A 23,992-nucleotide genomic window follows, 5' to 3' on the forward strand; every position below is an offset into this window, starting at 1 on the left:
GGCTTGGGGGCGGGCAGGCAGAACTAACTAGGAAAGCTCTGTGAGTACCCTCACTGTAAATGTTATGGTTTTATTTATAGACGGCGGTGGGAGGCTGGGGCTGGGATTCTTGCTGGGCCAGGTGGGCCGTCGTTTACACGTGGTTGTGTGTGACTGACGTCCAGCCGGCGGGAGGCCTCAGGCAAGAGTGGCAGCCAAGACAGGGCCTTGTTCTCCTCCCAGCCCAGGGCTGGGGCGGGGGGCTGCACGGGGACGCTGCAGGAGAGCAGAGCTGGTGGGCCCCCCGCCGGGATTCCCAGGAAAACCCCTGGGGCCAATCCTCCCCAGCAGCTGAGCCAGCACCTGGAGGGGTGCTAAACACCCCAACACAGCCAGGGTTCCCGAAGTCAGCAGACTCAGGCGTGGGAGCCCTCTCCCCTGGGGAGTCGGGCAGGGAGCTGAGCGGTGGGAGGGGGCGTCCGGGTGGGGGAACGCCACGCCTGCTGCCTCCTTTGCTTTGGGCACTTCCCCTGTCCCCCGCAGGGCTCAAGGGGCAGGCAGGATGGGATTCCACCAGGGGCTCTGGCCCAGCTACGCCTTCTCAAGGGCGGAGGGGGAGTCCCGCAGGAGGCCACAGGGCGAGTCAGGTGCCTCCAGCTCAGAGGACCCGGCCTCCTACTCCTCAGCCTGCACACGAGAACGGTCATGTGCACACAGTCACACATGCACACAGGCTCACACCCATGCACCCACACATGTAAACCAGCACTCACACGGACGCACACGCACACACACACAGGCTCACAGATGCACATGTGTGCACACAGGCTTGCACACACACACAACCCCACACATGCACACACACACACAGATGCATACACTCACATCACACATGCACCCATGCACACAGACACACACACTGATGCACACACACGTGCACACAGACTCGTACCCACACATGCACACCAGCACACACACTCACATGCACCACACACAGACTCACATGCACACATACACGCACCCACACGTGCACACAGGCACACACACAGACTCAAATGCACACAGACACGCATCCACAGATGCACACACACAGATGTACACACACAGATGCACACACACTCACGCATGCACCCACAGATGCACACAGACACACACAGATGAGCACACACACACATGCACATCAGCACTCACACAGACTCACATGCACACACACACACACGCACACACGTGTCCACACGCACACACACAGGTGCACACAGGCTCACACAGATGTACACATGCACACACACAGGTGCACACACATGCGTCCACACGCACGCACACAGGTGCACACATGTGCACACAGGCTCACACAGATGTACACACACATGCACACAGGTTCACATGCACAATGCACACCAGCACTCACACACAGACACACACGCACACACAGATGCACACACATGCGTCCACACGTGCACACACGCACAGATGCACACACACGTGCACACACAGATGCACACATACATGCACACAGGCTCGCACCCACACATGCACACCAGCACACACAGAGACACACATGCACACTCACACACACCCATAAGTGTACACAGGCACACACACAGACACATGCATACATACACGCACCCACACGTGCACACAGGCACACACATAGACGCGCATACACACGTACCCGTTCTGTGGCCACCAGTCTCCCGACCCCATGACCCCCGCCACGTTCCTCTCAATAGGACTTTGGGGGAGCTTGCCGACACCCCCATGCACAGATAAGGAAACCAAGGCTGGGAGAGGCAAGGCCACGCACCCCCCGTGGACAGGGAGGTGGGGACCCGGCTGGGGCTCTCTCTGCAGTAGAACGCGGTGCCACATCCGCCTGCACATGCATGTGTGCGCACAAACACACGCCCCAGGCTCCGTCTCCACAGCCGTCGCTCAGAGCCAGCAGACGGACACAGGAAGGAAGCGGGGAGCGGCCTTCCTGAGGGAGGAAGCGAGGCAGAGAGGGGACAGTGGGGTGACCCCTCCAGCCTGCTGCTCTCACCCCAGACGGGGACCAGGTCTCCCTCTCAGACCGGGAAGCCCTGCGTGCCAGCCTGCCGCCCTCATCAGACGGGAGCACCGATAGGCCCCGAGTGCAGCCACATGCCCAGCGGACAGGCCTGGACCCAGCCGGGGAGGCCTGGCCTGCGGGCACTTCCCACCTGGGCCCCTGGCCCCACGGGCCGCGTGAGCACCGTCACCCCACACGAAGCCATCACCTGCCATGTCTCTAGCTAGCCAGCCCTCCCTGCGGTCAGCCAGTCCAGATGCCAGCCCCAAGCCTGTGTCCCCGCTGCACCAGAAGCGACCAGAAGCCTCTCACGTGGGTCGTGTCGGGCAGGGCCAGCCGGCATGGCTGCCCGCCACGGGGCCGCACCTAGGAGGGCTCGGGCTGGCCCTGGGGGCCTAAAGCCTACATGTTCCTGCACAGGCCTGGGGGGCACACCGGGCCCCCATCGCCGGCACTGCGCTGCCCCCGCCGGGGAGCCCTCCCGGCGGGGCTCACACCCCGGGGCGGGGGCAGAGAGGAAGGAGACTGGCGTGCAACTCACTGGCCCGCAGAGCCCTCTGCAGGGCGGGCACCGCGGCCACTCCAGAGGGTAAGGCGGTGGGCTTGCCCCCGCAGCAGCAGGGAACCAGACAGTGCCGCACCCGCGAGCCGATGGAACCGCCTCCCGCCGCCCCCGGCCAGCGGCTCTCAGGCCAGCGAGGAGTTTAACGTCGTGTTGGGAGCACAGGAGGGCCATGTAGGAGTGTTTTTACTGCCTGCTTGTGACTTATAAATCCAGCGGGAGGCGAGGGGAGGTGGGTCCTGATGGAATCAGGTATTTATCTAATGGCCCATAAATCAGGCCTTGAGGGCCTCAATGCCTCAGGACGGCGCCCAAAGCTCCAGATTCATGCATCAGATGAGAGCGCGGGCATACGGCCCTGCAGGCATGACCCCCGAGGCCCCCTCCCTCCCTGGGATGTGCGCAGTCACGGCACAATGGGTGGGTGAGTGTGTGTGACCAGGCAGGGTCCCCAAAGAGGCTCCGAATATAGCAGGTGCCCCTAAGAGCCACTAGTGGGCAAGGGCAGGGGGGTTAAACCCGCTGATCCCCCAGACCCGAGACTGCAGCTCCCCCGGGACAGGAGACGCTGTCTCCACTCTGACCAGACCTTGGGGGGACAGACCACTGGGGTGTCCCCCAGACTCTCAAGTGGAAAGCTTGAGAGGGCCTTAGGAGAGGGTCAGCGCTTACTGGACTGGACGGCCCTGGGGACCTGTGTTAGGTTAGTCTCTGGGGTCCACAGGGAGCTGCATCCGCTGCGGGTCTCGCCTCTGCACGTGCTGCCCCTCCATCCAGATACGCGCTCTGCTGAACACCCCTCCACTCCTCAGGGGTCAGCTGGACACCTGTCCACCAAGCGCTGCCCAGTGCCCACAGCAGGGCTGGGGCCTCCTCTGGGCTCCCACAGGCCCCGGGCTTCCCCGAAGGCAGCACTGACCACTCCCAGGGGGCCCTGCCTGGCTGTGTGACGGTCACTTTCAATGTACAGACGGCCACAGCTCTCTGACCCACACCTAGGTGCAGACTGATCTACTGCCCACCACGTGCTTGCCCCCTGCCCAAGTGTCCATCCTTCAGGAACAACACCGCACTCACCACCTCCAGGAAGCCCACCCTGACTACATGGGGCAGCCAGAGGAGCTGGGGCTGGGCGCAGGCCTCCCCACACCAGGCACACGCTTCCTCTGCCCTCTTGCTGGCCTTGAGGAACAAGGTCAGCGCTGGAAGCCAGGGCCCGGTTCCAGCCCAACATGTGACCGTGGCCGAGCCCCGGACCCTCTGGGCCCCAGCTTCTCCACCCGCACACAGTAGGGTGGGCCAATGTCTCTATGGAACACATGCCCAATGAGGAAGGCTGGGCAGGCAGACCACGGTCAAGCCTCCAGCTCATGCTGGAGCCCAGGAGGCACCCCTCTGCGGGGTCCACGGGCACACTGCCCCTCACCAGTGCCGAGACCCCCGTTCCATCACTGCTTCTCAGCCTCAAGGCACAGATCCTACAGGACCACTGGCCCAGCTGGGGTCTCGGGTTGTCAGCAAGGAGGACTGGGCTCCAGAAGATAAAGGAAAGAGATGAAGACTGCAGCCCCCACAAGAGGGCGGTCCCCAGCGACGAGACAGCCGCCTGGCTCCCCCACAGGATGGGGGGAGGAAGGTGCACACACACCAGCCTGTGGGGACCGTGGAGCAGACGGGTGCAGGAGGGACATGCAGACCCTGACCCCAGACAGCACCTCCCAGCCAGGAGGCCCCAAACCTGGGCCAGGGAAGCCGAGGCCCACAGATGGCAAGGGGCTGTGAGGAGCCTGCCCCAGGCTCAGGCCCCGGCCGGCGGGACAGCCGGACAGTTTCAGTGACCCTGGGGTGCAGCCTTCCATGCTCCCTGCCCCACGGCCCTACACACACCTGCTGTCAACGAAACCCGGCCCCGTCCCAAGGCCGAGAGGCCTGCAGCCCAAGTCTCTCTACTGTGAGGACCTGGGTCGTGAGGCACCCCCGCCCCGACTGCAGGAGGAAGCAGAGCCCAGGACGACCCAGCACCCAGCATGCTTGGGTTGTCCTGATGGTCTCCAGAGCTCCCTGCCGCCCACCCCAGCCCCAGGTCTCCTGGACCATCCTCCCAAGTGGCAGCAAGCAGGCCCCAGGACCCACCTGTACACTCTCTGGGGCTCATTCCAGGTGGAGCCCCCACCTCCCACCTCCCGCCACAGCCCCCCAGAGCCCAGGCAGTCGACAGGGCCCACCGGGACCGCAGAGAGGTTCTGATGGATGCCTCTCCCCAGCAGGGCTGGGAGCCACTGGCAGGCAGGACCAAGGGTACCTCTCCTGTAACCCCCGAGCCTGGCACGACGCCGGTGCTCAGGCAAGAGTCAGTGAGGGAGCCCAGGGCCCCCAGGGATGTTTGCTAACCCAGCAGCAGCGGAGGGAGTGAGCGCCCCGTCATCAGAGGTGTGCGAAGGAGCCGCGGGCAGGGAGGGCCGCGCCCGGCAGGCCTACCTTCGCGCTTCATGCCCATGGCCAGGCACTTCTGGTAGCGGCAGTACTGGCAGCGATTCCGCTGCCGCTTGTCGATCAGGCAGTCCTTGTTGTCGCGACAGGTGTACGTCAGGTCCTTGCGCACCGTCCGCTTGAAGAAGCCCTTGCAGCCCTCGCAGCTGTACACCCCGTAGTGCTTGCCTGCGGGCGGGGCGGCCGTGAGCGCCACGCGCGGCCTGGGACGCGGGGCGCGCGGACCCGGACACCAGGGCTGCATCCTCTCTACGTCCGGGCTGGCGCCCCAGAAGGGCTCAGCCGGCCTGCTGGGCTCGGGGGGATGGCGGAGGGGGGCGGCGTGCGAAGGGCCCTCGGCCCCGGGCACAGCCCGGCGGCCCCCTTGCCAGCGTCTCCACTGGAGCCACCCGCCCGCCGCTCACCATCTCCTGGACTTGGAGGCGCTAGGAGGTCCAGGGTGGGCGGCTCGGAGCTGCGGAGATCCCTCGCTGGCGGGCTGGGCTCCTGCCCCCTGCACCCTCCCGGGGGTCCTGCGGCCCCGCCCCCGGCCACGCCCCCTACCCCCGGCCCGCCCTCCCTACCCTCGGCCCCGCCCAGGCCCCGCCCTCCCTACCCTCGGCCCCGCCCCGGCCCCGGCCCCGCCCCGCCCCCGGCGGCTCACCTGAGGAGCGGTCCCCACAGATGGCACAGATGTGCTTGGTGAAGGACGCCATGTTCCCTGAGGGGTGGGCCGGCACTTTGAGGACACCATTGAGGCCCAGCGGGGGCTTGATGTCTTCGCTGCTGCTGACGGGGTTCATGGGCGAGCTGAGCTGCGGAGGGAAAGTGGGGTCGGCCCGGGCAGGTGCCGCGGGGCGTCCGCGGGGCAAGGGAGGCGCTGCCACGCCCCCCTCCACGGAGAGAGAAACGGGGGCTGGGAGGGGGCCTCGCCCACCCCCGGCCACGTGGCACGGCAGGCCCAGCCCCAGGGACCCCAGCAGGATGTCCGCCCCATAGGCTTGGCCAGGCTGGAGGAGGCCGTCCTGCCCCCAGGGCCCCAGCTCCCACGGAACCTCAGGCTCGAAGGAGGACCCACGAGGCCCCGGCTCACACTCCTGCCCGTCGTCCACCTAAGTGAGAACTGCCTGCCACCCCCGGGCGCTGCCCCCAGCAGCCAGCCACAGCTCTGGGACACGCTGGTGTGGCCAGGCGCTTTGGGGACCCCAACCCATGGATGGGCACCGAAGCCTGGCCCCGGAGAGGAGGGAGGGGAGAGGGAGGAGACAGCAGCCCTCCACACACACACAGACACACACGGCATGGTGGGGGTCTCAGACGGAACCTGCAACCCGAGGAGAGACAGCACCCCTACACACACACACATCCTCCGCCATCACACACACACGCACACCCATCCTCACACATACACACACACACACATCCTCACCCCCACACACACATCCTCTGCCCCTCCCGCCATCACACACACACACACACACATCCTCTGCCACACACACAATTCTCACACATACACACATACACACAATCCCCACACACACACACCCCCTCCGCCCCTCCCGCCATCCTGACGCTGCGCCAGGAGGAAGCGTGGGAAACTCACCAGTCACCGTGGCAACAGCTGCCGCGGCAGTGACACAGCAGTTTTGGTTCCGCTGAGCCCACCCCAGCTCTCCCGTCAGCGCCTAGGGCCCAGGGGTGCTTCCCACTGCACCCTGCAAGCCAGCCGCGCCCCACAGGCGCCAGGGCGCCAGCCGGCAGCCCCCCAGCGCCCTCACTTCTGCAAAGCCCTGACCGAGGCGGAAGTCGGGTCCTGCAGCACCTCTGGACAGATCGCAGCAGCCACGTGGCCCCTGGGTCGCCCCAGGCCGGGCTCCTCCTGCACACGGGAGCCTCACCCGCTTCCTTCCATGTGGGCCCCGACTCCCGGCCCCCTCCTCCCGGGACAGGAGGAGCTGGTGCTCAACATGCAGAGAGCACAGACCGAGCACCTGCAGGGACTCTTCCAGCCCCGGACATCTGGGCTCGCCTGCCCAGGCGGCCACCTTGATCCGTGAGGACGCTGAAGCCCACAGGACTCGGGGGGCTGCAGGGAGGCCAGGAGGCCAGCTTCGGCCACGCGGGGCTGTCAGGATGCAAGGGGAGAGGCGAGGGGTGTCCAGAGGACCCCATTGCCTCAAGAATGCCCCCCGCCCCCCCACACACACAGTCTGCAGGCTTCAGGAGCATCTCCCAGAAGACAGTCAACTCAGCAGGGGCCCCAGCTATTTGCTGAGTGTCACCGCGCTGGGCTGTGCCCCGTGGGAAGCCCTGACTGAGTGGGGAGAGCTGCCCGGCCCCCCTCCAGAGTGGATGCAGTGGCCAGCCAGGGGCACACGGCTTTAAGGGGTCACGCAGGTGTGAGCTCAGGCCTCTGGGAGCCACAGCTCTGAGGGGCCCCCTGCATGCTGCAGAAAGGGTGTCCAGGGTCCCGGGAACACGCCAGCCCAGAGCCGCAAGACAGCCCACCGAACACCCAGCCAGGCGCCCGAGGCCACAGAGAACACCCTCCACCCCGCGGGGCTCGCCAGGATCGGGGTGGGCAGCCACAGCTGACCATGGGGGTTCTGCCTCCTCCGTTCCCTGAGTGACTTTGGGGGAATTATCTAACCGCCCTGGGCCTGAGGCTTCTCATGTAAAGACAGGAGAAACAAGAGTGCCTCCGCCCAAGGGTTGCCGTCGGGAGGAGCGATTTGGGGGCCGCGCTGACAGCAGAGCTCGTGAACCCAGCTTGGGGCACAGCAAGCAGTCTCCGCCCGAGCACTGGGGCCTCCGGGGGCCGCCCTCAGGCCGGCTGGGCCGCGGACAACGGAAGGCAGCACCCAGGCAGAGGGGGCCGCCAAGCACGTGCTTGGAGGAGGGCACACCAAAGGACTGCTGGGAGAAGGGCAGGAGACCGGTGTGGCCAGGGTGGCCAGTCAGCAGCAGAGGCCAAGGGAGGTCCCGAGGGGCCCTGAGGACACCGGTGCGGGCCGGAGGCTGGGCACGAGGCCTCCCGCGGCCTGTGGGAGCCCGGCTGCGACTCTGAGCAGCTGGATCCTCTGGGCGGCACCCCGGAAAGGAACTCGGGCACTTCCTCTGTGGGTGCCCAACCCATGCAGGGTGGGTAGGGGCCACCTGTCCTGTCCCCCAGACCCCCACAGGCAGGCCCCTGGGACCGGTGTCCGCCGTCCGTAACCTGAGACGGCCTTAGCACCAGGGACGGAGCCCTCAGACACAGTCAGCATCAGTGGCGGCTCCACGGCGTACCCAGAGTGGGGGCCCATCCCATTTCCCCTTTCGCGTCCTTGGCATTCATCTCAGTTCCCGCAGAGCCTTCGGGACTGACTGAGATAACTGCCTGGCTCCATCGGGGCCCCAGACCTCCTCCTGTCTCTCACCGCCCCTCGTCCACGCCCACCACACCCTTCCTTTCCAGCCCTCGCGGGTAAGGCTGATCACCCCCATCAGCATGGAGTGGGAGGCCCCTGGACCCCACTGGCCTCTGCCTGCCCATCGAGGCCAGGGACAAACCCCCACACTTAGCCTGGTGGACCCAGCCTCACGGCCACGGTGCCCACAGCAAGGACAGGCAGGGCTCACGTGGGTCCTGCCCAGGGAGGCTCGCCAAGGTGGCGAGGTCAGGGCGCCAAGGTGCCCACACATGCCCGGCACTGCAGGTGAGCTCTGGGCCGAGGTGGGAAATGCCCCCTGGGCTGATGGAGCCCCCGAACCAGGGGAGAGGAGAGGCAGCTCAGGCCACAGTGCCTGCGGCCCGGCCTGGTTCTGCCCAGAGCCCCCAGCCCCACCCGCATCCACTTCCCTGCAGGGCGTGGTCGAGTAGGGGGCCGTCCCCACCAGCAGCAGAAGTCAGACCGCCTCACTGGTTCCAGCTCCATGACTTCGCGGTTGTGGTTTTGAGGCGGAGGTGGGGGGATGCCCCCCCAAACTCCACCCACACTTCCATGAATATGGGGAACCCCAAGTTTCTAAGACAAACTGCTGATGCCTAGAAGCTAAACTCAGCTTCCGAGGAAGGAGTTTATGGGGGGCAGGGTGGTGGCGACTGAGGCCTTCCCAGGAATGCTGGCCGGAGGCTGAGCCCAGGGCTCAGACCTCGGCTAAACTACCTGGGGCCTAACCGACATACAGAAGGACAGGCGGACAGCTGAGCAGCGCATGGCGGTGAACGTCGGGCACACACCCGCACCCCTCCGCTCCCTGAGCCCCGGCATCCGCCTCAGGGGATCTGCAGCTCCTCGCTCACAGGCACCTGCACTCAACAAGCACGCATCGCGTGCCGGGAGCCTCGCTGTGTGCCGGCAGCAACACAGACTAGGACGGACGAGGCCCCAAACCCCCCACCCCTCCCCCAGACAGGCTAACCCCCAAGGCTTGGGGGGCATCACTGCCACCCTCGGGCCCTGCCCCGCAGAGCCCCCACTCCAGACTCACTCCCAGGCTCCTCCGCACAGGAGCCCTCGGGGCGTGCAGGGCAGGCACCAGGCCCGGGGGCAGCAAGGAGCTTCCTGGCCCGAGAACCAGCAGGTGCTGCCTCTGGCCCGGTTCCCAGGGGACAGGTGTGGGCCGGCCCTCGTCTGCCTCTCGCTGAGTGGCAGGCACTCCAGCCAGTGAGGATCGGGGTGTGGTGGCCACGCTACAAAGAACACGGCCAGGCCCAGGAAGGCGGCTGAGACCCCTTGTGCCAACCCTCCAGCCTTCTGTCTGCTTCTGGAAGGCCAGGGGACACAAGGGAGCACGGGCCCCCCAGGAACAAAGGGACTGACGAGGGGCCCAGAAGAGCCAGAGGGGTGCTCCACCCAGACCAGCTCCAGACAGGCCCAGCCGACGGGCAGGGAGTGGGCTCCAGACCTCAAAGCACCCCGCCTTCCTGTGCCAGGAGCGGGGAGTCCTGGAGGCAGGGCAGCTCCCAGGCAGCAGGCAGCCCGCGGGACACGCTGACACCATTAGCCACGCATCTCTGGGTAGGGGGTCCTGTGCTGGAGTCCCTCTCGAGCTGGCTATACTGCCCCCCCAAGGAGACGGCTTCCAGAGCTCCCCTCACAGGGCCCTCCTCTGCTGGGGCCTCCTAGATGGACAGGCCTTTCTCTATGGGCGGACCTCCTCTACTGGGGCCTCCTTGATGGGAGGGGCCTTCCTCTATGGGGGGCCCCCTCTACTGGGGCCGCCTTGATGGGAGGGGCCTTCCTCTATGAGGGCCTCCTCTACAGGGACCTCCCAGGGGGGCTTCCTCTAGTGGGAGCCTCCCTCTATGGGGGGACCTCCCTCTGTGGGGTTGGTCTTTCTCTATTGGGACCTCCCTCCACAAGGATGACAGCTACTCCCAGACATGAATGACACTCAGAAAAGGGGAACTCAGCTTTGTCAGGAAAGTTTGAGCCCCAGAAACAGGGAGGACCCTTGGGATTCAAGCAGATCTCCCAGACATTCAGCAAAAAATCCCACCAGGAGACCATCAGAGCCAAGAAAGAAGATGAGCAGCTGCGGTCCTGGGCACCCCAGGCAGCTCTGTCACGGTTCAGACAAGAAGCACCCACACCAGGTGGGTTGGCAGGGGTGGGCGGTGGACCAGGCCTCAGGGGTCTCCCAGACAAGAGCTGGCTCTGCCAAGGGCCAGCTGCCTCCTGACCCGGACACAACCCCAAAAGACAGACTGTTCCGAGAAGCATCTGAGCAAACTCGACCATGGAGACCACCAAGCCCAGGAGGTCACCTCTCTGAGACTGCTCTAGAGGCAGAAGGTAGAAGTGATGGCACCTGCTTCCCAGGGGCCACAGAAGGTGCAGGTAAAGTCAGGCCCTGTCCCCTGGTCTGGGCCCCTCACCCCTGGTCCGGGCCCGGCCCCCTAGTCAGGCCCCGCCCCTAGCCCAGGCCCCACCCTTGGTCCAGGCGCCGCCCCTGGCCCAGGCCCCGCCCCTAGCCCAGGCCCCACCCCTGGTCCAGGCCCCGCCCCTTAGTCAGGCCCCACCCCCTGGTCCAGGCCCCGCCCTGCACTTACCTGGGGGCTGCCGGTGCCAAACCCCAGGGTGGGTGTGGTGGGCACCGACATGGAGTGCGGCCCCATGGGGGAGCTGATGACCGAGAAGGGCGGGCCCATGCCGTTGATGGGCGAGCTGAGGGTGCTGATGGGTGAGTGCAGCTGTCCCGGGGAGCCGAGCGAGGAGCCGATGCTGGGCCCCAGGGAGGGGTGCAGCGAGGGGGCGGCCATGGAGCTGCGCGCCGCGGGTGAGCTGAGGGAGGAGGAGTTCACCTGCGTGGAGAAGTCTGCAAGACAAGAAGCCACAGGAGGCCGGTCAGGAGCCCGCACCGGCGACCCGCTACCCCTCGGGCCACGGCGACCACGCCAGGCCTAGAATGTCAAGAGACTGCCTGTGCAGGGCCCCGCCGGCCAGGAGGCCCGGCCGGGCACACCCAGAGCTCCCCTCCGGGGTACCCGCCACCCCGGCCCAGCTCCAAGGTTTAGGCTGGGCCCGAGGCAGACGTAGGAAGGGCAGGCTGACAGCCTACCGGGGCAGGGAGGCCAGATGGCTGCCCCTCGAACCCGCAGCACCCCAGGGCCATCCACCTGGAATGGCCGGTGGCCCGGAGTTGCCAGCCTCTCTGCCCATCTACTCAGGGGGTCAAGGTGAAAGTCTGGGGATAATAAAAACCCTGAAGGCTAACGTTTCCACCACACCCATGGTGCAGCAGAAACAGTCCATGTCCTCAGTGTGGATGAGCGAGCAAAGTTGGGAGGTACACGGCACGTCCCATTACCCCATTTTACAGAAGGGGAACTGAGGCCCTGCGCCCTTCCAACTACCCACTGCACGCACGGGCCTGCTCAGGGACCCAAGCAGCGGTGGCCGAGACACCACACCCCCAGGCCATCTAACACATGGGGCCTTGGAGAGGTACGGCTTCCTGTGTGCCCGGGGCCTGGTGGCCTGGTGGCCTGTGGCCCGGGGGCGGGGAGCTTCCCAGTGGGCCTGGTGGAGGGGCCCGGGTGTGTGCCAGGCTGGAGACAGGCAGCCTACAGAAGCTGCAGTGAGAGGCCCAGACCTCCCACACACCAGCCTTTCATCCCAGGGTTTTCCAAGTCCCGTCAAGCACTAATTGGGCCTCCCCTCCCCACCCCGAGGGCTCAGCGAGAAGCTTCCACAGGAGGGAGGCTCTCTGGGGTGAAACTGCCGCCCGAGGGCCTGAGCAGACCACGGGAACTCAGAGAGGCCCAAACAAGGCAGCTGGAGCCAGAGCTGCAGGCCACAGCGAACCCTGCCTCTGTCTGGCAGGGTGCCCTGAGCACACCAGGACCCCACCCCCCACCCCGCCCGGGGCCTCAGCCTTCCCATCTGCAAAACGGTCTCCGGGCCTTCCGGCCAGGCCTGCAGTGATCACACAAGCTTCTGACAAGTCGAGCGGGCCAAGGATGCAATGCAGTGGCCCTCTCCAGGCACCCCCAGGTTGGGGGGACACCCTGCCTGGACCACCTAACAGCCCCAGGAGGATTTCGCATGCCCAAACCGGAGAACAGCCGTGCCCAGAGCGCCAGGCTCAGAGCAGGAAGAAGCCTTGTCTGGGCATCACCCCCAAGTCCTCCCCCCTCATCGGTCACTGGTATCAACAGTCTGGGGACACACTGCAGGAGACCACCACCTCCAGGCACAGCCAGGCGGGCCCGACTCCGGCCGGAGCTGAGCTCTCACCCAGGGCCTTCCAGACTTGTCCACGGAGGTGCTGGGCACCCCACTCTGTGGGCTGGTCCCCGCAGGCACACAAGAGGCTCTGCCAACCCTGGGGACCCCCTTCTCCGGGAGCGCTTACCCATTTCCTTCCTGCAGCTCCCAGCTTGCTGGACACCCCGTCCCTCACGTGCCCTCTGAGGGAGGAGGGGCATGGCAAGTGGGCCTGGAATTCCAAGCCAGGGAGTAGGGGCCCATCTGCCACTGCACCAGCAAGACAGCCTCATCCGAAACCCTCGCCATTCACAGAAAGGAGCACAAACCGTCTCACTGAAGATAAGAGCTTATGGAGTCCAGGTCCAGATGGCGGCACCTACTGGCATAGATGGGAACTGCAACCCAGCCCTAAGAGCCATTAAGCTTCCTGCACCCACCTAAGGGGGCTTCCCTGACAGCTCAGCTGGTAAAGAATCCACCTACAACGCGGGAGACCCCGCTTCGATCCCTGGGTCGGGAAGATCCCCTGGAGAAGGGAAAGGCTACCCACTCCAATATTCCTGGGCTTCCCTTGCAGCTCAGCTGGTAAAGAATCTGCCCACAATGCGGGAGACCTGGGTTTGATTTCCGGGTCGGGAAGATCCCCTGGATAAGAGATAGGCTACCCACTCCAGTATCCTGGCCTGGAGAATTCCATGGACTATACAGTCCATGGGGTCGCGAAGAGTTGGACACAACGGAGCGACTTTCACACATGACCCACAAGAGGATGCCTACACCTGTGTGCCCAGGGGTCTTCCCCCAGGGATTGGCAAGAGCAGGCAGGCTGCAGGAAGAGAAGCAGACACAAGGTCTGGCTGCACGCCCTTGACCTCACTGAACGCCCGCGACCTTGTCCACCCACCTGTGACGGACAAGGAAACGCGTAGCAGGCATGACCCCCCTAAACCTGCAGCTTCCCCCAGGCCCGCAGTCACTGCTCCTTCCCCAGGGCCCCTGGGATGCCCACTTCACCAGCGCTCGCTGCCCCCTCCCTGCGTGAGGAACCCTGCTGCAGGGTGCAGGCTAGCATGGGCCCCTCCCCGTCACTGAGTCCCGAGAAGCACCCTTCTGATCTCCAGGGGGCAGGGGGGGAGCAAGATGGACATTACAATGTCCGTTTTGCAGGCATCGTCCCCAGAGAGCACAGCGGCCACCACTGGGGCCACAGATCAGGTGAGCGTTCCGACCTCTGCATCCAGAAGCCCGAGGGCCTGGCCTCCTGAGGAGAGCTGCCCATCGTTCTCCTCTGGAAATGAGACGGGGGTCTGCGACCAAGAGGGAGACGTCACCCCGGGGTTTCTGCAGTTTCCCCACCTCCACTTGGCCATCCTGGGGCACTGGAGAGTCTCAGATTGGAGGAGAAGGCAAAGGGGCTTCTCGGAGGCAGCTCCCGTAATGGGCAGAGTGCAGCCGGCAGGGCCAGGGGGCCCGGAGCCCCTCGCGGCCCCCGCTGCTGGCCAGCCATGCCTGCGGGGCAGGGCCACAGAGCTCCCCACTCCCACAGCTGCAGACACTCGCGGGTCTGAGCTGGGCCTGCTGGGCCTGAGCCGCTGGCTTGTTTGTTTGTTTGCTGCTCCCTGGCAGGAAGGGGCGGGAGAGGCAGGAGAAAGCTCTGGCCAGAAGGAAGGAGGGAAGTGGCCTGTTTGGCTGCCAGTGCCAGGCGGCACCCCAAGTATGAGAACCGCGAGGAGGGGGAGGCAGGCGCTGGAAAACGGCGGGAGAGCCCGGCACGAGGAAGGGGGCGCTGGGAGAAAGAGGAGACTGGGGTGGAGGGGGCAGCGGTCCTGGGTACAGCCCACCCCCCAAACGCAAAGGGGACGGCCTGGTTCCCCAGGCCGGCCCCAGGCTCACGCGCACACCAACCGCTCCAGACCAGGGGGCCACGGGCCCCAGGGAGGGGCCACCTCAGCCCACGCCCACCTCGGCGACCCCCACGGCGCCCAGGCCCCCACTCAGGGCCCTTCCCGCTGACACGCAACGCCCACCGCAGACACTTTCCCGGAGCCCGGGTGACAATGCCCTGGTGTGTTTTCTGGAGTCTTCTGGAGTCTGGCCAGGCGGGGAACCTCAGGAAGAAAAGCGCCCGAACAGCCCCTGCTCCACGCGCACGCAGGCTCTGCTGCTTCCGGGCCAGTGTGTGTCCCCACCCTCTGATAAGCAGTGGCTATGATAAGGCGCTCTTCTTGAAGTCACACTTTGGACTTGCAGGGGACTTGCCACCAGCAGTCACTATGTGCTTATCTGATCCTGGGCTGCAGGGCTCAGGGCTCAAGGCTCAGGCCCAGACCCCACCCTGGGAGCCGCTGACACCCAGCCCTCCCCACCCACGAGGACCCACGAGCTCCGGAGGAGGGGCAAAGCCCAACTCCCGAATCTCCCTGCCCAGAACCTGACCCGGGCCCAGAACCGCCCTCCGCTGACACCCTCCCTGCCCCTGGGGGCCAGACCAGCAGCAAGCCGTGAGACCAGGCCTCAGAAGGAGGACTCCAAGGGTACACAGGGACCTCCAAGAAGAGGCGGGCAGCCCCGACCCGGGCAAAGTGACTGCAAGAGCTGCCGGGTTCGGGTCAGGAAGGCCTGGCTGGCAGAGTGAGAGACAGATCTCTTTCTTGACACAGAACGCGTTTCAGGCCTTTAAACTGACTCTTAAATGCAAATACCTGGAGACCAGAAACGGAAGGCATGGAGCAGAGATGAGATGTCCCGGGAGGCTCAGCGCCCAGGGCACAGCAGTGACTACAGGGCCCCAGGGTAGGGGTGAAAGGTTACACTCAGCAGAGTTAGAGACTGTTCCCACGGTACAGGCACAGCCCGCTTCTTGAGGTGGTGAGTTCCCCGTGGGGGCTGTATGCAAGCTTGGGCATGGCCAAGTAGGAGGCCCTGGGCTCCCTCTGGGGGGCAGGGGGCATTCCCCCCGCCAACAGCCCCCAGCTGCATGGGCTCCCTCCTCCAGAAGGCCCTCCAGGGCCCTCCTGCCTCCCTCCCCGCACCAGGCCCCCCAGAAGGAAGCCGGGGAACCCCCACCAACTCCCTTCCGGCCTCTGCCAAGGAAGGCGGGGGAGGCAACAGGAAATGCCAGCCCAAGGCGAGCCTCGCGGCCAGGGGACCCCCAACCTTTGGAAAGCGGGGCTCGGGGGACTCCGCCGCTCTCCCGAACTGGCAGGGCCCAAAAAGGCAGGGTCCAAACAGGCCCCGGGCTGGGATCCAGGGCCCAGGCCACACGTCCTGAGGGCCAGGAGGGCACCAGGCCCGGCCAAGCAGGAAGCCCGGCAGAGGCGAGGGAGTGTGGGGAGGGGCCCCAGGCAGGAGCTGGGCAGGGGGCAGGAGCAGACAGGCACGGGCAGACGAGAAGACCCCGGGGGGAACCAGCCCCCGACCCGACCAGGAACAAGCCAGGTTCTGAGCACGAGCGTCCGCCCCCAACCCCTGCCCGGGGACCACCCTCCCCGGCCCCCCGGAACCGAAACCCCACGGCGGGGAGCTGGCAGGCCCTCCGGAGCTTCCTGGGACGCCCACCCCCAACCCCCGCCTTCCGGAAGGACTGCTTCCCCTGGCACCCGCGGGAGGCAGAAGTGGCAGCCGCGGGGCCTGTGGCGGGACCGCGGCGCGCCGGGGTTTGGGGGAGGGGGCGGCGGGGCGGGGAGGCGGGGAGGTCCACAGGCCCCACGGGGACGGGGCCTTCGGGAGTGGGGGCAGCGCCCCTTCTGTAAGTGGGCGCACCTGCTTTGCAGACCCAGGAAGGGGGCCCTCGAGCCCCTGCAGGGCGGGGTCCCAGCCCAAGCCGAGGGCCTGCAGAGGGTGGGCCAGGCAGCAGAGCCGGCCCACGGCCTCCGCCCAGGGGGCTCAGGTGGCCTGGACTGCGGCTCCACTGGGGTAACCTGGCCCCTTCCCCAACAATGCCCCCAGCCCCAAACCTCGGCCCCAGCGTAGAGGACACGGGTCAGCTCGGCCCCCGCCTTGGGGTCTCGGAGAAGGGTCGAGCCCAGCAGGCAGGCGGCCTCAGGGGCCCTAGCGAGGGGCCTCCCCACCGGCCGAAAGGGTCCAAGGCCCAGGAGGCCATCGACGTCAGGGGCCACGCCAGAGAGCCCAGGGCGGCCCCGACCCTCCAGACCCCGGAGGAGACGGGGTGGGCGACACAGTGACCCAAGACACGCGTCTCCTTCACCCCTCGCCCACCGCTCAGATACCCCCGGACACCCACAGGGCTCCACCCTAGCAGGCCGCATGGAAGGCAGGCAGCCGCCAACTGTAGCTACCTGGCACTGCCCTCCCCAGCCTCTGTGACACCTGGGGGAGGGGGAGGAGAGGACAGGCAGAGTGGACGCTGAGGGGCCGGCAGGATGCTGCTGAGTGAGGGGCAGACCGCATGACTCCACGGCTGCCAGGCTACGCCCGGGCCCAGAGGGACCAGGGGCTGTGGACCCGGTGGACAGAAGCTCCACCATCTCCATCACCACCATCACCAAGGCCAGCATCACCACCCAAGGGACCACCTGCCCTGCCCCCGAGGCGGCAGACGGTGACCCTGGATGGCTTTTGCCACAAGTGACAAAGGGACGATGCTCCGGGGTTCTGATGGCCGTCCTGAGCTGGCCGGGGCTGGCGAGGGGCAGGGGGAGGAAGGGGAAGTGGTGGGGCCGTCCTCGCCCGGCACACTGGTACGGTCTGGGGGCACTGTGGTTGGCAGGTGTGGCTAGAACCCGGCCGCCGTGGTGGAAGTGGGGAGCACAAGCAGGCGACGGGGGTGGGGGGCAGACGGGGCTCCCAGGGCCGGCTGGCGCCTGGACCTCCAGGTCCATGAAAGAGCTGAGGCGTAATAGTGCCAAGGCCCTGGGTGGGGCACTTAGGCTGGGGTCTTGGCAGGAGGCCGCCCCCCAGGTCCACCCTGGAAACTCACTGTCCCAGGGGGCTGGGGTCCAGCCTGCACGCCAGGCCAAGCAAGAGAGCCAGCGTCCCCCCGACTCCTGCAGCGGACCCTCCACGACCCACCAGGCCGGCGGCACCCGGACAGGCCCCACGGAGGGCACTCCCTGAGGGCACCCTAGGGGCTGAGGGGCACGCTGAAGCTGGAGGGGGCACTGCTCCGGCCGCCACGGTACAGAGAAGGGGCCTGAGTCCCAGAGCCCCGTTCACCCCGACTCTCCACGGCTTGGGGACCTGGGCTCGCAGGCGCCGGGAACACACCTGGCCAGACCCCCGGGATGCTGGGGCCAGACCGCAATGGAGGCCTGCAGCTCTGGCCAGGGCCCTGGCGGCATGGCGCCCCCTCCGCCAGGACACCCCGAGCGTGCCTGGTGCTAAGACCACCACACAGGCCGCTCAGAGCCTCGGGATAACGGGGCCTGCTGCACGGATATCACCCCCCCCCCCGCCCCTCCTGCACGCCGCAAGTGCCCTGAAGGCTGGCTCCCGAAATGCCAGCTCGCCACCCTCCCCTCCCCCGCCCCATGACTCCAGGGCTTCCCAAACCTCGGGGCTTGGCCAGTTCTTCAGGAGAAGCCAAATGACCCCAGACGGACGAGTCCCTAGGTCAGCCCAGCAGGCGGGCCTGTCCCCAGAGGCTCTGGGGAAGTTGGGGGTTGGGGGCGTTTAGGGTCAGGACTGGCAATGACTGGATGGCACCCATGGCGTTCGGAGACCCACCCCAGGGCCAGGCTCCTACCTGGGTACGTTTCTCCATCCGCCCAGCAGGGTGCCCACCCCGGGCGCAGGCCACAGAACCACCAGCTGGGGCCCCCAAACACGAGGCCGGGCCCTTTAGGAGAGCTCCAAGCCTTACGACTTCACCAAGAGGTGCCCCCTCCGCCCACCCCGGAGACAGCTGGGGACGACGAGGATTCAGGCGACCTCACTGACAAGGCCCCCCGCCCTCCCCAGCGTCATTCCTCCTGCTCAGCGGCCAGACAGGAGCTGCCCCAGGGGGAGGCCAGGGAGGGGCCAAACCCACACCCCCAGGCCTGCTGGAATCCCCAGGAGGAGGCACAGAAAGCAGGGCAGGGGGACCACAGGGATGGGGTCACAGGGCAGCTGAGGCTGTGCTCAGCCCCTCGGTCGTGTTGGACTCTGCGACCCCGTGGACTGTAGCCCGCCAGGCTCCTCTGTCCATGGGATTCTCTAGCAAGAATACTGGAGTGGGCTGCCATTTCCTTCTCCAGGGGATCCTCCTGATGCAAGAGCCAAACCCGCGTCTCCTGCGTCTCCGGCCCTGGCAGGTTGATTCTTCACCACGAGCGCCGCTGAACCTGCATGCGACGCCGAACCTGCATGCGACGCCGTCACCACCGCGGCCTCTGCAAAACGGAGATCCCCAAACCCAGGGCCCGCTGGCGGCTGGTGGCTCGTGCCGCCCCCACCCCCCGCCCCCGCATGAAATCAGAGCATCCTCGAGGCAAAGCTCGAGTCTGGGGAACAGCCCCAGTGGCCGCCCTGACCCTGGGAGCCTGGGGACTCGAGCGGCGCGACGTCCCACCTGCGGGTGAGGAAGGGGCTCGGAGGGCAGGGCGCTCCCACCGCCAGCGCCAGAGCTGGCTCTCCGCCGGACGCCCTCAGTCTCACGCAGAGGCCCCGGGCCAGCCCAGGAGGCCGGCCCCGAGCTCCAGGCTGGACCTGCTGCCAGGTGGGACGCCCACCGTGGGGACGACGGGCGCGGGCAGCCAGGAGCACGCTCACCTCTCTGGGGCCCGGCAGGGGCTCCTGGGCACCACGGCCTCCCGTCCAGGCAGCGCCCCTGAACCTTCCCCAGCACCTCCAGGGCGCTGGCCCAGGCGGCGGAGGAGGGGATGCGGGCAGTGGGGGAATTCCTGATGAAACCCCGCCTGCCCCACGACCGTCTGGGGGGCAAGGGGGCCCCCCGAGCCCGCGGACTGACTGAGGCGGTTTCTCTTCAACAGGAAAAGAAGTGATGCTTGTTTCATTTTGAGCCATGCTGCTCCGCGGGCTCAGGGGCCGCCGCCCAGCTCTGTCGTGGAACACGGGTGCCGCCTGCCCCCTCCCCCGGCCGCGGCCTGTCTGCTCCTCTGCGTCTCCCGCAGCCCCGCGGCATCGGGGACACCCGGCAGACACACAGGCCTCCTGTGCTGGAGATGGGGCAGCCGTCCCGGGGGCCCACCTGCCCCAGGATGCCGGGCAGTCAGGGAGCAGGGTGGCTCCTCGGGACTTGATGTGGGTTGGCCTCTCCCGGGACATCCCCAGCCCTCCCACGGCCCTCAAGCATCGCCATTTCTCGGATGCGGGCACGGACACCCAGCACCTCCAGGGCCACGTGAGGGGTGCAGCAGGGCCAAGCCTGAGATCCGGGGGCGCAGAGAGCCGGCCCGGCACCCGAGGGGCTCCTGGGGGGCTTTTGGAGCCCCGCCACCGCCACATGCTACAAGCTCTGGCCCCTCGGCGTCCTCCCGGGCAGAGGTTCACCCCCGCCCCCCGCACTGACTCAGCCGGAGTCACCAGGCTGGTGCCCGTCGTGAGCGGAGGCGCGGGCGGCAGGGCCTCTGCAGACGGAGGCAGGGCTGGTCCCGTGAGACAGACTGAGAACGGGAGCGGGGCTTCCCCGTCTCCGCCATGGCGGGGGCGCCTCCTGCCTGGACCAGCATGGCGGCCCCCACACACCCCTGCTAAAAGCCTGGGGGGGAGGCCCACACAGACTGCACCTCGGCACCCCGTCAGGCTCCGTCCCACTGTGTCTGCCCACCCGGGGGCTCACGAGCTTGCAGGACTGTCCCCAAGCTGAGATCTGAGCCCTGCCCAGCTGCCCCTCGGGGACCCGCTGCGTGCAAGGCTGTTTCTCCAGTCCCCGCCCTAGGCCCCCAGCAAGTGGAGGGACAGGAGGGGGGTCCCACTCTGTACCAGGGGCCCGAGGCCCGGGAGGCCCAAGAACCCCACCCCATCCACACGAAGCATCGGCGCACGGTCCCAGGTCCCTGACCTGAGGCCTCGTTCCTGACACACCTCGTGGGCCAGCGGCCAGGAGGCTGAGACCCTCCGCAACCCCCAGCAGGCACTTTTCAGGGGCTGTGGCGGCAGCAGAGGGGAGAAGCCGGCTGACCCCCAGCAGTGAGGGTGGACAAGCGACACGGGACAGGCCGCATCTGCGCCCCTCGAGCCCCGGCCCAGAGAACCCACGTATGGACTCGGCAACCTCCTGCGGTAGCATCCAGCCCGGCCACCCAGCCCACGGGCCTCCAGGCAGGAGCGGATGGACCGGCTGGTGGCTGGAAAGCCTCCCTGGGCCGGGATGACCGTGACCTCCGTGAGGGCCCCATCAGCCCCTCTGTGCAGCGGAGCCTTGAGAGGCCACGCTCCATCTGGCTGTGGCCAGGCCACAGCGGCTGGCTCAGCGTGCCCTCCCGGCCCCGTGGCAGCCCCCTGCATGGGTCAATCGGCAGTAGGCCCACCATGCCCTCGGTCACCACCAGAACCTCCCACGACTCCCATCACGCCCCTCAATTCCAAAGCCCCCCTCTCCTCGCCTCCCCAGCACCCCCTGCCTTGCCCCGGGCCCCTGGGCCTGGGGCCGCTGGCCCCACGCCCCCCTGCCTCAGCGCCCCCTCCTGGCCTTCTTGGCGTCGCTGACAACCACAAACCGCCTCGAGGCGGTCAACTGTGTGGGAGGGGGGCCCGGGGACTGTAGGTTTCCACCGCTGGTGCCTGCCCTCGGGACACCGGCAGATAGCCTCCAAGAGCTGCGCACCCCGGGCCGCTCTGGACAGGAGGTGGGGGCCAGGGCTGCCAATCACCATCCAGCCTCATGGCTGACACACACCCCCAGGGCAGCGCCACGCTGAGGGGCTGCAGTGAGCAGACGCTGGCCCAGGGCAGCTGGGCTCCAGGAGGCCCAGCCTCAGGGGCGGGGCCACACCAAGGCCGGGGGACGCAAGCCAGGCAGGCAGGGCTCTCCAGCTCTGACGGCCGCCCGAAGGAGTGGACTGCCCCCCCGGCATGGGACACAGAGTGGCGGGGACCCAGAGCCACGCCTCTCGAGGCTCCAAAGCCACCCTGATTCCCCAAACCCACACGCCATCCACAGAGCTGCATGGGCAGTGGGGCTCAGTCCCTCCCAGGGACTCGCGGCCCGCTGGACCTCTGGGGAACCCTTGCCACCTGGCCCCGCGAGCGATCAGCTGCAACCTGCGCCTTCGGCAAGGCAGCAAAGCACAACCTCGCTCGTCAGAGGCCTTGAGCACGACAGCCACTCCTGCCCAGAGCCGGGTGGGCTGCAGACGCAGGTGCAGGGAGACCCCGGAGATAAGCGGGGAGGCCTGGTGCGCTCCGGACGGCAGCACCAACTGCCAACACTCAGACACGGCAGCATTTCACTCAGGGAGCCGTCCTCACTCAGGGCCGAGTGCTCGATGCTACCCACAACGCTCACACGCCGCTTTGGAGGACTTCCCAGACAATGAGCGACTGGAAAAAGCGGGAGGCGGTGCCAAGAGAAGCCAGGCAGGAGACAATGGGCAAAAAAAGAAAAATCAACCAAATACCCAGCAGCCAGGTGCACGTTCTACGGCGACAGATCCCCAAACCTGCACGCATCTCCTGAGTGCGGCCTGAACAAGGGTCCCCTCCGCCAAGGAGATGAGCAGCGTGCCTGCAGGACGCTCGGAATGTGCGGCCACCGAACACGATGACACCTTGTCACACGCGCGCTGCTACAACCCAAGTGCCCGCCAGACACACACACACTCACTGCTCCTGAGAACTCCGGACTCAGAGTCAACACATCCCACACCCTCTAGGAGCACAGAGCCGCCCAGGCTGGCCCAGGACATTTTCCGTGTGAAGGTCGTTTCACATGACTTTGAACGTTCAGTCGTGTCAAGAGACAAACCGACCTGGAAAATCCTCTTCCCCGCACTCACTTTACAGACGAGGAAACCAACAGCAGGGCTGGAGAGGCCTGTCCAGGCCTGCATCTTGGGCTGCCCAGTACTTGCCCTCGAGACACAGCTGCTGGAGGGGTGTGGACACAGACCCCCACCAACGCCTCCAGATGAGGAAGGCAGAGCCCCCCGCTGCTCAGGGCTCTCCACTGCAGGAGGACGCAGCCCTCGAGAAACCCTGGACCTTCGAGGAAGCTTGGGCTCGGAGACGTGGACCTGGAGCCAGCCTTCGCGGTCACTCGGCAAGGGTGGGGGGCGCCAGCACGCCTGAGTGCCCGCCCCCGAAATCCTGACTGTGCAGAACACGGGCAAGGCTTGTCAAGGGCAGGGGAGCACAGGCAGCCCCCAGCCAAGACAGCCCAGGGCCCCACTCTCCAGCACGCTCTCGCTTCAGGTGCCCGCTCCAACACCACGTGGCTCCCGGAGACGGCCTGGAGCAGCCTCCCCTGGCGCCAGCACCATCCGCGTGGCGGGAGAGGAGCCAGGCCAGGCCCCCCGCCCCAGCCAAGGACAGGCCGGTGAGGCACCCCAGATGCGGGGGCTGGACCCTAACCAATCACAACAGCAGGGACTCAGGAGGCCTGGACGGGCAAAGTGCTCCCGGCTCCCGTGTGGGCCGCCAGGCCCCTTCCCTGAACCACCGTGTGGCTCTGGGACAGTCACGTCCCGTCTCTGGGCCTCGGCGTCCCCTCAAAACTGGGCACAGAGGAGCGCGTCCTTACAGGAGCACTGGCAAAGCGTGCTGAGTGAGCCTAGTGGGCCCTGACACAGGGCGACCGTGACGGAACAGAGTGCCTTGCAACCAAAACAGAGGCGGTGGCCGTGAGCTGAGCCAGGCGGGAGCAGGTGCTGGCCCCCCCTGCACGATGTGGGGGCTGGGACCCCCTGGGATTCCAGCCTCCTCCAGGCCTCCTCCCTGCCTGCCCCAGGAGAGCCGAGACCCAGGGCCGAGCCGAGGCCAGGGCCAGCTGTCCATCCTGGGCCGGCCCTGGGCAGCCCGACCCGCGCAGAGCTTCCTCAGTGAGTCCAGGGCCTCCTGCAGCTAGACAAACCCCGCCCGCCCTGGCCTCAGTTTCCTCATGTGAAAAAGGGCCGAGCCAGACCCCAAGAGGCCCTCCTCCAGGGAGCCTCGTGGCAAGGAGACGGAAGAGACAGTCCCCCTCCCCTCCCCATCCGACACCTGCTGCGCAGACACCAGGGGAAGATTCGGGACCCCAACAAGACGCCCTGGGCACGGCCAGGCTCCAGGCACATGCTGGGCGGCCACGTTGGGGCCTGGGAAGGTGCAGGGCTCCAGGGACACGCCTGGCCCCTG

General features: G+C 66.8%; 1 protein-coding gene across 6 annotated transcripts in view; it reads right to left on the reverse strand.

Moving 5' to 3' along the window:
• Window positions 1-23,992, reverse strand: part of RXRA (retinoid X receptor alpha) — a 92,326-nt gene that overhangs the window by 16,444 nt on the left and 51,890 nt on the right. For all 6 annotated transcript variants that reach the window (XM_043916334.1, XM_043916338.1, XM_043916337.1 and 3 more), the window contains exons 2-4: window positions 11,098-11,363; window positions 5,725-5,875; window positions 5,070-5,249 (exon numbers count right to left, since the gene is read on the reverse strand). In XM_043916334.1, the coding sequence (XP_043772269.1) occupies window positions 5,070-5,249; window positions 5,725-5,875; window positions 11,098-11,363 (597 nt within the window). The remainder of the gene's footprint in view (window positions 1-5,069; window positions 5,250-5,724; window positions 5,876-11,097; window positions 11,364-23,992) is intronic.

This window comes from Cervus elaphus, chromosome 11 (assembly GCF_910594005.1).
Source record: "Cervus elaphus chromosome 11, mCerEla1.1, whole genome shotgun sequence".
Taxonomy (NCBI): Eukaryota; Metazoa; Chordata; class Mammalia; order Artiodactyla; family Cervidae; genus Cervus; species Cervus elaphus.